The sequence below is a fragment of the Mercenaria mercenaria genome, chromosome 5 (genome assembly GCF_021730395.1).
Source record: "Mercenaria mercenaria strain notata chromosome 5, MADL_Memer_1, whole genome shotgun sequence".
NCBI classification, from domain to species: Eukaryota; Metazoa; Mollusca; class Bivalvia; order Venerida; family Veneridae; genus Mercenaria; species Mercenaria mercenaria.
The window spans coordinates 54,424,042-54,437,383 of NC_069365.1; the positions used below are offsets into that span (position 1 = coordinate 54,424,042).

The 13,342-nt window shown below is 36.3% G+C and overlaps 3 protein-coding genes across 6 annotated transcripts in view; all 3 read left to right on the top strand.

Moving 5' to 3' along the window:
• The first annotated feature begins 957 nt into the window (after positions 1-957).
• Positions 958-13,342, top strand: part of LOC123557251 (uncharacterized) — a 28,014-nt gene continuing 15,629 nt past the window's right edge. The window contains exons 1-4 of one of the 4 annotated variants that reach the window (XM_045348620.2): positions 958-1,087; positions 9,540-9,667; positions 10,010-10,256; positions 10,562-10,678. In XM_045348620.2, coding sequence (XP_045204555.2) covers positions 9,582-9,667; positions 10,010-10,256; positions 10,562-10,678 — 450 coding nt within the window. In that variant the 5' untranslated portion in view covers positions 958-1,087; positions 9,540-9,581. Of the gene's footprint in view, positions 1,088-1,632; positions 1,784-9,125; positions 9,257-9,539; positions 9,668-10,009; positions 10,257-10,561; positions 10,679-13,342 lie in introns of those variants that run through there. The other 3 variants (XM_045348617.2, XM_045348618.2, XM_045348619.2) reach the window with 3 other exon arrangements.
• On the top strand, positions 3,875-6,736 carry LOC123558417 (zinc finger MYM-type protein 1-like). The gene is made up of 2 exons (XM_045350296.1): positions 3,875-4,119; positions 5,533-6,736. Exons 1-2 carry the CDS (start codon positions 3,875-3,877, stop codon positions 6,734-6,736), a joined length of 1,449 nt encoding a protein of 482 aa, XP_045206231.1.
• LOC123558418 (uncharacterized) lies at positions 6,806-7,567 on the top strand. The gene has a single exon (XM_045350297.1). The coding sequence runs from the start codon at positions 6,806-6,808 to the stop codon at positions 7,565-7,567; it is 762 nt and encodes a 253-aa protein (XP_045206232.1).

Genomic DNA, 13,342 nt, shown 5'->3' on the forward strand with positions numbered 1-13,342 from the left:
CAAGGTAAAATTATTTTCTCGGTTAATAATTTGGATAATCAAAATGGTACTATCAATCAAACAATTAACGCGTCATAATGTATTACCTTTGAATTACTTGTGAGGAGGCTACAAAAGCTTTTTTTTTACACCCAAACCATTTACAAGTATGTACCTAATCTTTATACACATGTGTCAGAAAAGGATATAGGATTTTGGTTGCGGGCGCAATTACCTGGACATGATAGATAAAACTACGTTATCATTCATTCCTTTAGGGCCACCGTCTCTTTTATTGAGCGTGCGCGATGCGCGAGATCCCGATGACAACACGAGAGATCACAATGGCAAAGGGAGAAGCGAGAGATCCCCTTGGTGAAGATAGGTCACGATGTCGAAACTGCGAAATAAGTTTGCGCTTCTTTAGAGTGACCTCGCGCTCCGTCATCGTAGTTTCTCGCTGTGTCATCGTGATCTCGCAACTTGCGCACGGTCATTATCGCAGAGGAGTCGATGGCTCTAACGGAACACCGTACTTAACTGAAATTACTCAGCCAACGAATTGACACCCACTGATCCCCATAGTATTCACTGTGGAAATACTACAGCCTATAGATTAAACACAATTCTTTGATCTTACATTGTTATATTATATTCTTATAGCATTGCTTGTTTCATCATTTTTTTGTAAGTAGTGCATACACAAACGAAGGCAAGTTCACTTTAACTGGTATGGCCTTTTTCGTTATTATGATCCAAAAGGACGAGTTTTCATTATAACGCTTCTTAGTCGAAGCTGAAAACATAAATCATAACCATTATCGCAACAAAAGTTGATCGGCCAAGTTGATCACACAAATGCGTAACAACCTGCAAATGGAACTCTCCACCTATCGAGACAAATGGTAAACAAATGTTTACTACTACCAATTTATTTATTTGAGCAGTTGTTTCTATAATGGGACACACAGTGTGCTTCAAATTAAGTTTGTTTACATGTTTACTTACAAGCGAGACATTTAGTAATTCACGAAGATAATGTAAATTAGAATCACCAGCCTAGTGAAAAGGTCAGCGTCCGTCCATCTGGTCATTTTATTACGCGCAGGTTTGTTAAATTTCAAATGTGATAAATTCAAGTTTAAATACCTCGAGGCAGTTTCAACCGAGGTTAATGTTCATAATTATACTAATTGTATCGCTTCGGTCCAGAAAAAATCTCTGTAAATTTTGAAAATTTTAGAAGAAAATTTCAAGAATTTTTATAGGGACAGTAAGGGTTCACTGGATTAATTTATTTTCCATATAAATGGTGATACCTCCAGATTCATAGCAGTGTTTTAGGAAAATAATTTGGAAATTTTTTGAGTTGTGGATTCCTGTGGCGGTACGTATCTAGAAGATAAAAGTTAAATGTAGCAGTAGGTATATTTTCGTATGATTCAAATCGCCAATATGAAATATTATCTGTCTCAAATTATTTATAAAAACTGATACATTTAAAATGATTTATTTTCCACCTACTATTTTCTATCAGTCAGTGACCACCATCGTGAATTACGAGCACAGCGGTGGGAAAGAATCTATCTTAACTTAAATTTGAAAAATTCTCTCTTTAATAATTGTAGAGTAACTATAATTAACGCTAGTAACTTGTTGTGCGTGCGGTGTAGTAGGTCAGTTGGATATACAATTTCGTTTAAATTTATTTACATCAGTAGTTGTGGTAGTTTCACACGCGATTTTGAGAGGATTACTATCTCATTTTAAAAGGACAAATACACTGGGATGGTGAATATTAACAGTTAATATATTTATAACATGCTTTCAGTATATTATTGAAATGTATCATTAAAATATATCAGATAATTTCAATGTAAAAAATATAAAACTGTGCCCAATTAAAGTTTTAATATCATTAAAAAAAGTTACTTGACATATTTACTGTAACTGTCTGGCTTTTTTTTTTACAGGTAAGGAACTACAAAATTGGTGAAAGTTTTGATAAGCAAACTTGTTTTGTTTTTGCATATAAGATAAAAAAAAATGAAATAAAAGAAAGCTTTCACTCATGAACACCAAATCTTACATATAGCTTATCCCTGAAATGTTGCATATGTTGTTCACTGGGAGGGGTGGGGAGGGCGTGGGGGACGCGGGTAGAGTGCACACTGTATGTCATTTGGATGGTTTTCCTCACTTGAAGAGTTTTACACCCCAAGTGAGGTTTCGAACTCTCGCCAGTGAATGATTTAAAGTGAACAGCCTTAAAAAATAAAATAGAATGTTTATCATACATATGAAAATGCTTTGAAACTTGTGTTTATGTATTTATCTTCGACATTTTACAGCATCGATAGCCTAGTGGTAGAGTGTCCGCTTCGAGGTCGTGGGTTCGACCCCGGCCGCGTCATACCAAAGACGTAAAAAATGGTACTAGTGCCTACATTGCTTGGCGCTCAACATTAAAACGGAAACTGGCCTCTTCTCTCATATCCTCGTGGCAATAGATTCCATTAGGAATGAGGTCTCGAAAGTGATTAATAGAAGTTGTAGAACTTGTTTCACAATCGACCTAAAATAAATTAGTATAAACTAAACACGGTTTTATTGAAACATTTTATTGTTCATTAAGTACGGAAACGCAGCTGTGGTGTTGTTCAATTCTAATTTTAAATTTAAAGTTTAGCATGACGTTTTTTACAATACATTTGATAGAGGTTTTATTTTCGTTTATTGTTTCTATGTAGTACAGACATTTTAGCATGCTAGAATATAATTTCTTTTTAATTTCGTCCATAATAAATTTATTTTATTGTTAATAAGAACCTCATTAATGTATTTAAACAATATAAAGAGTGTAACTATGGAAACAGTCATACAGTTATATTTTGTTGCCACTTTTATAGCACAGGCTGAAAACAGTTTATAATTCGACTTTAATGTTTCATAAAATAATTGTACAGACAACTATTACAATAATACATGAATACGTACGAGTACACTTAGGTGAATAGGGTTATTACAGGCGCGTAGCTGCCTATACGCGAGTACGCGGCTGAATCCACATGATTCTGACAAAAAAAAAAAAAGCCAAAGTTTACACGTACTGCAGCATGTCTACTTGACTACATGCTCATATAAAACGTTCCTTGCCGTTTCTATACTAAATAGCCATTGAATGTATAATGACCCCCTCTGCAATAAAAATCCCCGGAAATCTAGCTGGGGTTACGCAAGAAGTTTCCATACATCAAAATTTATAGCGGACCGGTGCCACTTACAACCTAAACAAAGTCGTCTGCACAAAAGTGACAGGAAAGTGTTTTGCAGTTTTGTTTTGTCTACGTACGCCAGCATTTTCGCAGATAATTATATATTTTGAAGGTAAGTTTTAAAATAATTTTATGTCTTCATTGTCATGTCCCACTACTGTTCTTCGGAGAAACATTTGTACATGTTATTAAACTTAAAATGTAATGTTTTTTTCGTGGGACGATGTGTTGTTTATAATAACTAAATATTTTTTTCATTATTTTGAAGTGTAGACCTCTACAATTTTTTCATACTTATATGCATCTCAAAAATTAAAAAATCTAAACGAAAACGGATATTCTTTAAGGTGATGAAAAAAAAAATCTACGGAAGCGCATAATGGTCTTAAATTTATAATTTAAAAAAAAGATATAATGGTCTTTATTTCGGTTGTATTTGTATAACTTCAACTAAGTCTTGTAATGTCAAGAAATATGAAGTATATACGTAATAATTTAAGTGAGGTAATTTTTATAACCTTACTGAAAGTCACAGACATTTATATCATCATACTATAAGAGTCATTTATTCACAATTTCAGGGACTTCTAGACATTGTAGTTTTGTACAAGTTTACTAACATGTCACAGAGTAGAATTGACAGATTTTTTACTGTCCGGTCAGGAGAAACGCTATCTGACGAGTTAGAGGATCAGTCAACCGAGCCTACGAAAGAAGATGAGCCAGATAAACTTTCGCGGATCTCTAACACGATGTATCCAGATCCGGCAAAGTTGTCGCGTACTTGCGACGACGCATTGAAGATTACAGTCCATACTGTAGAAAATAACAGAGAATGGGCAAAAACGTTCGAGTTCAAGTCAATGTAAGCAAAACAATATACAGGCCATTTCACTCATTTGTAAATAAATATCATAAACAATAGATAAGTATCAAAAATACTAAGATGATCATTTAATTGTTTGCTTCAGATCAACGAGGTTTGCGATAAGTATGCTTGACATCTAAATCGCATGGCCGTTACATACGTCTATCAAGTATGCAAACTGTATATGATGAAGCAGAATTATTCAACTGATGAATCTGACTCTCCCCAAATCCTTATTGTAACATGTCCATTGTAAATGTAAACAGTCAACCATAATTTCCTAGCTCAAATTTTTTCCATTTAAGTCCTCTAATTTCATTGTATTATAGCTCGGTGTTTTTTTCTTAGTAATAGAAAGAGCATGGAAACTCGAGGGTAAACGATTTGTACGAGGGGGCGTAGCCCCCGAGTATAAATTGTTTACCCGAGAGTTTTAATGTTCTTTCTGTTTTGTATCATAGCCATCCATATATGGTAGTTGTAGGCGTTTCACATTGCCATATACAGCAGTTCAGTGGGTACTTAAAATCCTTGCTTTACAAATGTGTAAAGCCCAGGTAAAATAAACGAATGCTAGAGCAGAAAATCAATAAAATACACTTCACTGTCTACTGTTCCAGACACGCTGGCATACTTTTCTATCCAACAGTGCGGTAACTAGCGTGCGGGTATTAAATACCTGCACACTTTTAGTTACCGTGCCCTGTACTCAGTGTATACGAATTACCTGCACCAAATTTGTTAAGAAAACACACCGAGCTATGATACAAACAAATTTGGTGCAGGTAAATCGTCACATGCACTGACTTCAGGGTGCGGTAACTAAAAGTGTGCAGGTATTTAATACCCGCACGCTAGTTACCGCACTGTTGGATAGGAACGTATGCCAGCGTGTCTGGAACAGTAGACAGCGAAGTGTATTTTATTGATTTTCTGCTCTCGCATTGGTTTATTTTACACATTTGTAATGCGAGGATTTCAAGTACTCACTGAACTGCTGTATATGGCAATGAGGAACGACTACAACTACATATATGGAAGGCTGTGATACAAAACGCCCCCTCGTACAAATCGTTTACCCTTGAGTTTCAATGCTCTTTCTATTACTTAATTGAGCGTCACTTAATTATAGTCATTTATGTAGCCTAAATAGACTATAATAATTCATAGGAAATCGGAAATATACCTTCTGGCACCTGTAGGTGACCATGGACTCTGGTCAGTCCACGTCTGAAACGCACATTATGTACGTGACTCGCTAGTATTATCTCCCTTGTTTACGAGTTGATGATCAGTGAAAAGCAGACTATATATGTGTTGTATGCAGTTGATCTAAATCCATGGTGTAGGTAGATTTATACGTGATGCGGTTCTTTGTTATCAACTTCTCATTATGATTTAATATTTCAGCCCAGAGTATGGTACCAAGCGTCAATTTTCAAATGATTGGTTAGAGAAATATGAGTGGCTACGATATTCAGTTTCTGAAAATTCCGTCTACTGCACACCCTGTCTCCTGTTTAGATCTGCATCTTCAAAGGAAAAAACATTCATCAGCACTCCAGTATCGAAATGGTCGAACCTAGGAAAATATATCAAGAGGCATGTCGAGGACGGTTCAAGTCATCATAGCTGCTGTGCTAGAGCTGATAGTTTTATGAAGATTGTCAAAGGGAAACAAAAGAGCATTACAGCACAGTTGTCTAAAAGCCACGCAGACACAGTTGCCAGAAATCGACATGTGTTAAGATCAATAATAGAGGTAATCATTCTTTGTGGTCGTCAAAATATCCCACTTAGAAGCCATGATGACAGCAACAGTAACTTTATGGTGTTGTTGAATGACAAGGCTACTAGGGATGAAATATTGAAATCTCATTTGGCTTCAAACGCAAAAGTAACATACACATCCCCTGAAATTCAAAACGAATTGATCACTTTGTGTGGAGAACATATTGGCAACAAAATTGTGAAGCAATGCAACGATGCTGTTTGTTATTCGTTTCTTGCAGACGAGGCGACAGATGCCTCCACTATGGAACAAATCGCCATGTGTGTGAGGTATTATTCCGAGTCGGAAAATGACGTCCGTGAGGATTTCGTTGGGTTTATTCAAGCAAAGTCAACTACTGGAGAAGCTCTGTTCAATAAGTTCATTGAAGGCCAGAGGAATGTTGGGTTAGATATTACTAAGATGCGTGGCCAGGGTTACGATGGGGCCAGTAATATGTCGGGGTGTCATCGTGGTGTACAAGCTCGGGTACAGCAACTAGTTCCACAAGCCATGTATGTTCACTGCAAAGATCATAGCTTGAATCTTTCCATCGTCCACGCCTGCAAAGAAGTACTTGTTAGAAACTTGCTGGACACCGTGCAGCAAATTGGTTTTGCATTTAAGTATTCTGCAAAACGTCTACTTGCATTCCAGGAAGAGCTAGGAAACGACCCTGTTGCTAGAGAAGAAATGAACAAGCGAACCCGCCTGCAGAGTCTCTGTGAGACAAGATGGGCCAGTCGTGCAGACTCACTATACACCTTTAAAGCCGCATACACCACTATAGTAAATGCCCTCGAGGTGTTAGAGCGAGAAGGAGACTCCAAAGCGCGCAGCTAAAGGTGTAGCATCCTTGAGTTCGACTTTATCGTCTCTCTGGTTGTTGTTGAGTTCGTGCTTCAGGGTGTAATGCCGCTGAATAAACTTTTACAGAAGCAAAATATCGACTTAGTTGAGGCAGCCAGGGAGAGCCAGGTTCTTATAGCAACATTCCGTGCCGAGAGAACGGACGATTCTGTGTGGGATGAGCTATACGGCAAAGCAGTTGCCATGGCCGAGGTGCAGGAAGTGGAACCTTCAAAGCGAAGAACAGCTCGACACCAACGCCACCGTGGCAACGTTCCCGCCGATTCCATCTCGGAATACTGGAAAAGGGCGCTATTCTCTCCGTTCGTTGACCATCTGGTTGTAGAACTAGAAGATCGCCTTGTGATTGCCAACGACAGATTCAAAGTACAGTATCTGATACCAAGTCTTGTTCATGAACTGACAACTGCTCAAGAAGATGCAATATTTGATGCGTTTCATTACGACTTCAGTGGAGATCGTGAAAGCTTCAGACGTGAAGTTGCCCGCTGGAGAGTACGGTGGTCTTTGGAAGAAACAAAGCCTTCTGACATTGGTGCAACGTTAAAAGACACAAACAAAACTCTGTATCCAGACATTTTCATATGTCTGGTGGTGTTTATCACCATGCCAGTCTCAACAGCCTCGGCTGAGAGGCAGTTCAGTATCATGAGAAGGGTGAAAAACTACATGAGATCTACTGTGTCCACTGAACGTATGTCTGGACTAGCAATGCTGCATAGTTACAGAACTATAGACATTGACATTGAAAATATTATCATACAGTTTGCTGGCAAAAAGGACAGAAAATTAGACTTCTTTTAGAAAATCTAATTATTATGAATATAATCGGGGCTTGTACATGTTTGTTTGATAACTTGGCTCTATTTCAGAAAAAAAAATCTGCCGAGTAAAGGGTTTATTTGTTGATTTATGCTCCTTAAACTGTCTATTTTCATTAGTAAATAAAGCACCTCAGAACGCCCAGAATGCACCATTGTTTTCAAAGTTTTCCGGTGGGGCATGCCCCCGGACCTAGAAATTTTTGGAATCCACATCAAAACATGGCTAGCTATGCCCCTGTTATTATAATAGTTGCTCGATCTAGGATGTTGTATTTTGCTAGATCGGATCTCACGAGGCGCGAAATCGCCGAGTGTGGTCCGTCCTTGCAAATCCACGATAGCCGAATACAAAATCCCAGATGTCGCTATTGTTATAATGACCATTTTGTTATATACCTCCAGCTTTTTTTGTTTGTTATTTTGTAATCGGATGAAATTTTTAAAGTTTATCGACGTTAAAATAGAACTGAGTGAAGTTATATGAGCTGTAAGTTCATGCATATTAAATGAAAGTAGACCGGCAACTTACTATACAAAAGGTACAATACGGATCTTAATTTTTTCTGCCTGTTCTTTATTTGCCAGAATTTATGTAGGTATATAAGAAATTACGATATGATCACAGTAAGAAACAATGTGCACGTGTTTTTCGTGTGGTCATTCGTTTAGGATTTTAAGAAACAGCTTTAAACATTGTTGATCATGACTTAATTTGTAAACGGGTAGATAAATATCTATTTCGTTCTAGTTATATATGCAATCTCTGTTTTGCACGGTAAGTGTTAACAATCCTTGGTTGATAAATATATTATCTTTACATTAGGGTTTATCAGTCAAGGCTTTAACGTTTTCAGACTGAGTACATATTTAAAATATTTAAATGATAAAGATAATTTATAAAATGAGTTTATACTGTTTAAATACCTTTTGTTCAAATATTAATTGTTTAATTAGATTCAAGACAATACGAAAAGATTAATACATGCTTTTTTCGTAAATCATATTGAAATATGAAAAAGAAATATATTCGTTAACTTCCTGGTAAAAGATATCAGTTATAGTTTTCTCTAAAACGGAATAATTCTGTTTGTGATATTTAGCTAAACCATTGAAAAAGACATGTAATAAAGCAAACAAAATGATTGTTTTAGATAAACCAAAATACAGTGTATAATTTGAAACTAAAAGATCGTATATTTTCACGAGCGTTAAGATTATTGCACCTGGTTTATGTTGACTGATTTCTCCCACGTTTTGTTCTAGCGTATTCGCGTGTTTTAAAAACGACAAACTAACTCACCAGTATGGCAAATAATACCTTTACGACAAAACCATTACGACATAACGAAATGCAGAAATCACCCGCCATAAAAATTCATTCAAGGACAAAACTCTCGGTATATAAACATATGATTCAACGAGGCTAGATATAAATAAATACACAAATTCGATCAATTAAGGCAGACCATAACACTTTTGTTTGACATACTTTTAGCTTAACTTTATTATCCGTATCTTAAAATTAATTATCTGAAGTAACATATCGGAAGAGTGTTGCGAGTTTGTTAAGTGGCTACTGGATGCATTATGTACAGTGCAACCTCTGTAGAACAACACCATTTGGGAGATAAAATATTGACTGTTAAGATGAGGTTGTTGTTCTGGAGAGGTAAATTTGATAGTATATTTCAACTTAGGGAAATTATGATGATGTTGTTTTAGAGATTTTTGCTTAAGAGAGGGCTGCTCTGGAGAGGTTGTACTGTATTATGTAAATGCTAACTATATAATAGATAGAAAAAGTGACATTTACATCAAAACATAAAAATGATTTTAAATACTTTTGCATATGTATCTACATTTTTTAAAAAATTACATTCACCTTTTCTCCGTCATGTTCCAATGATCACGAGTACAACAGGAGCACCTGAAATACATTTTGTATTTTGTAGATAAATTTAGTGACATAAGGAGTTAAATAACAGTTCAATGCAATGGCGGCAGTGACTGCCATTTCGCCAAACATTTCTGGATGTGTTAAGGTGGAGTTAGCTAATATCACAGCCAGGGGAAACTTCGGGTAAGATATTTACATTTGTTTTTACATTAAATAGGTCTGATGCATGAACAATGATCGCTATATGTATGTCATTTCTACCTGTCCGCTTCATTCACTTTCTAAAGTAATAAACTTCAAGGCCAGTGTAAAATGCATCGAATAAAGTGTTGTGTTTATTCAGTGTTTAAATTGGTTAATAGATACTTTACACAAGAAAAAGTCGTTCAATAAGTTCTGCAAGATGAACTCGGATTTCATTAATTTATAACATGAATATTTAAAAATAAAATTGCTATGACATTAAATGATATAGCAGTGTTTCTATTCTACTCTCTACTTCTATTGCCTCTATTTATTTCACAGTTCTATACAGCCAGTCCTAGAAAAATATGAAACGGGTCTCTTACTTCTTCTCGGGTTTGCGGGCATTTCCGTCATTTTAGCCCTCCTCCACCGGTTGGTTAGAAAACACGTGTATAATGACGCCAACAACGTTGACACCGCCTTCGATGCTGGTGGGCGTGTCAGTACAAGTTTGACAGCAGTGACGGTTGCTTCCCAGTTTCTTTGGCCAGGGGATATTCTGCAAAGTTCTACGATCACTGTAAAAGTAGGTATTACATATTTAATATGCCCCATTAAAGTCCATGCATTGAGTTATTCTATATTAGTTGCAACGAATCAATCCGCAAAAGAACGCAGTTTTAATTACTTACGCAGCTATCTGGCCACAAACATTGAATAAAATGTAAGAATCCATTGAATATCACGAATCTCGAGAACTGAGTAATCGTGATTCGATATTATGCAAAACGGAGGTTTGCAATGTTCAGTGTATTCTAGTCAACTTATCCACGAAGAAGTGGAGTTTTGATCAGATGTGCGCTCTTATAAATAGTTCACGTATAATTTCAGAGCGGAATTTCCGGTCCATTATGGTATACTGTTGGTGCTGCTTTAAACATTGCCTTGTTTCCAATAGTATCTGTGTACCTAAAGACCCGAGCTCCCGGGGCAAAAACCTATCTACAGGTAAAACTTTTATACAGGGAATCTTTCAAAATATTTGCCACCGTCTTAATTTACCCATCATACATTTTTTACTATATTAAAACAATTGACTAAAATAAGAACTGACTTTTAAGATCTGTCGTACAAATGTAGCGGTGTGCGTTACTATGGCAACGGCAGATGAAACAGGTCATGTTTGAAAATTCAGATTTTGAAAATAGATTTTAAACTAAAACAACCGAATATTTTTCAGTGAAACTTGAAATACGATATAATTACATCCAGTACCTATCACACAGATTCAGAATAACGGAGATTACTGATCTAAATGACCAAAATTTGGGGCGCACGTGCAAAATTACATAGTTGGCACGTACATAACCATCATTTTTAATGAGTTCGTCTTAAAAAATAGTTTTATAGCATCATTTGATGTTACTGCAAACTTTTTATGCCAAAATCTCTGATGAAACTGCTAACTTTTTATGCCATAATCTCTGATGAAACTGATATAAAAAAATATATTAAAATTGTTTCCCAGTCCATTTGTCTTTTCTTTCATATTTGATCATAGCACATCTAAGAAAATATTAACCAGCCGCTTTAAAATCGAAAATATTTCTTTCAGAGGATGCACGCTTCATTTGTATATCGATCAGTTTTTTTATTTTTTGAATTTTGATGGATGCTGCATAATGATCGCTTGCAGTCTAAAATCATTTTACTTGTAATAGTGATATCATTTATTGAGTTAAAACTTTAAAAAAGAACGTATGCCTATTATATCATAGTACAGTTTCCACAAAAATAAATAGATAATCAGTTATTTTGTTGGAAAAACATAAAATAACTGAGGTACTTTTCTGGAGCGTTTTGACATGGACAACAAATTAACTCGTATGAAACAAGACTGAATTTATTTATTTATTTATTTGGGTTTTACGGCGCACCGACACAGTATAGGTTATATGGCGCCAAACAGGACTACAAATTTTGGTTCCACATCTCATTGACACCGAAATAAAAACCTGAGGTATGGAATCAAAATTTGCATACCTGCTGGAATCACAGAGTTACAGCAAAACCAAGTGTTAAGACCCTATCAGTCGCCTCTTACGATCATGCAAGGGTAAGGCAGTGGTTCCAATACAAGACTGAATATCTAACAGGTACAGCCAAACATGACTGCATATCTTAAGTTTGAAATTCTAGTTTTTTTACAGCGAGAACAGCTTGTGAAAATAAATAAATTACTTTCAACACAAAATCTGTGCTAAAAGTACCCTTTCAATTAATTAACAGATTTAATTTAAATAGCTTTAGAAAATGTCAATGGCCGCTCAACCCGGGAATCGTGTGTTCGAGCCCTACTGGTGCCACGATCGAGCCTTCTCATAAGAAACCAGTACTGGCTTTTCAAGGAAGCGGACTCCAGAGTGGTTCAAATAAGCTTTAAGCTTTTATCACAATCGAACTAAAATAAATTAGTATAAACTAAAATTTCAATGGGCTGGTAAATGCGTTTGCACATTGAAAACTATTGAAAAGGGCACCTTCAGCATCTGCTCTTTCGGCATCAAGCCAAGTGTTTGGACGTGTAATTCGAATCAGTTTGGTGGGACACGTGCACATGCACATGTTGTTCTACCAGTCTGTTTCGAAGCAATAGTATGTTGCACTTTTACGGGGACATGGAACCATAACCTTTTGCTGTAAAGTGTTTACTAAAACTATTTAACAGAACCAAGGCCAATGATTATATGAAGGACGCATTCATCCACTGATATTTTCAGTTCTTTATTTCAATAAGCATTTTGCACTTATTTATCATCGACAATTGCCGTTTGACAGTCAATATTTGACATTAAGCATTTGGTAAATAACATTTTGCACTAACGATTTGCCATTTAGCTTTTGGCAATTAGCATGGCGCATCGACATTCATGAAGCATATAGCATTTGGTACGTTGCGTTTAGTATTAGGTATTTGGCATTTTTGCATTAAGTAATTGGCATGCATTAAGTTATTGGCATTTAGCAATAAAATATTTGCAATTTAGCATTTGGCAATTAGCATGGTACACCGGCCTTCCATTTTAATATATGTAATTTCGTTTTCAAAACATTTTACATAAGGTATTTGGCATTTTGGCATTAATATTTGTTATTTAGCAATTGTCAACTAGCATAGCGCACCGGGCTTCCGTAGGAACATGACTGTATACATGAACATTAGCACCACTTTGGAAGAACAACCCCATACACACTGAAGTCTTTATTCCCGGTACCGCTGAATCATGGAGAAAAGTCCAGTTATATACAAGTAATTAATTGTTAAAGTGATAGAACTATCAGTACAGTGTGGCCGAAAAACATAATGTACATGTATCCACGTTTATTTCAATAATTTATTTAACTAACATTGCTTTTTAGCTCACCAGAGCACTTCGTGCTCAAGGTGAGCTATTGTAACCGGTCATTGTCCGGCGTCCGTCGGCGTCCGGCGTCCGTTGTCAGTCGTGCGTCGTCCGTCGTGCGTCAACATTTGCCTTGTGAACACAATCCTTGCGTGTATCAGTGCTATACACTGGGCACGTTAAAGAACCGGGCTGTCTATTCGAAACGAGCTAGGCTAAGTTAGCCAGACAAGCCTATATCTGATTTCTGATCTCTCTGTCGTGGGGG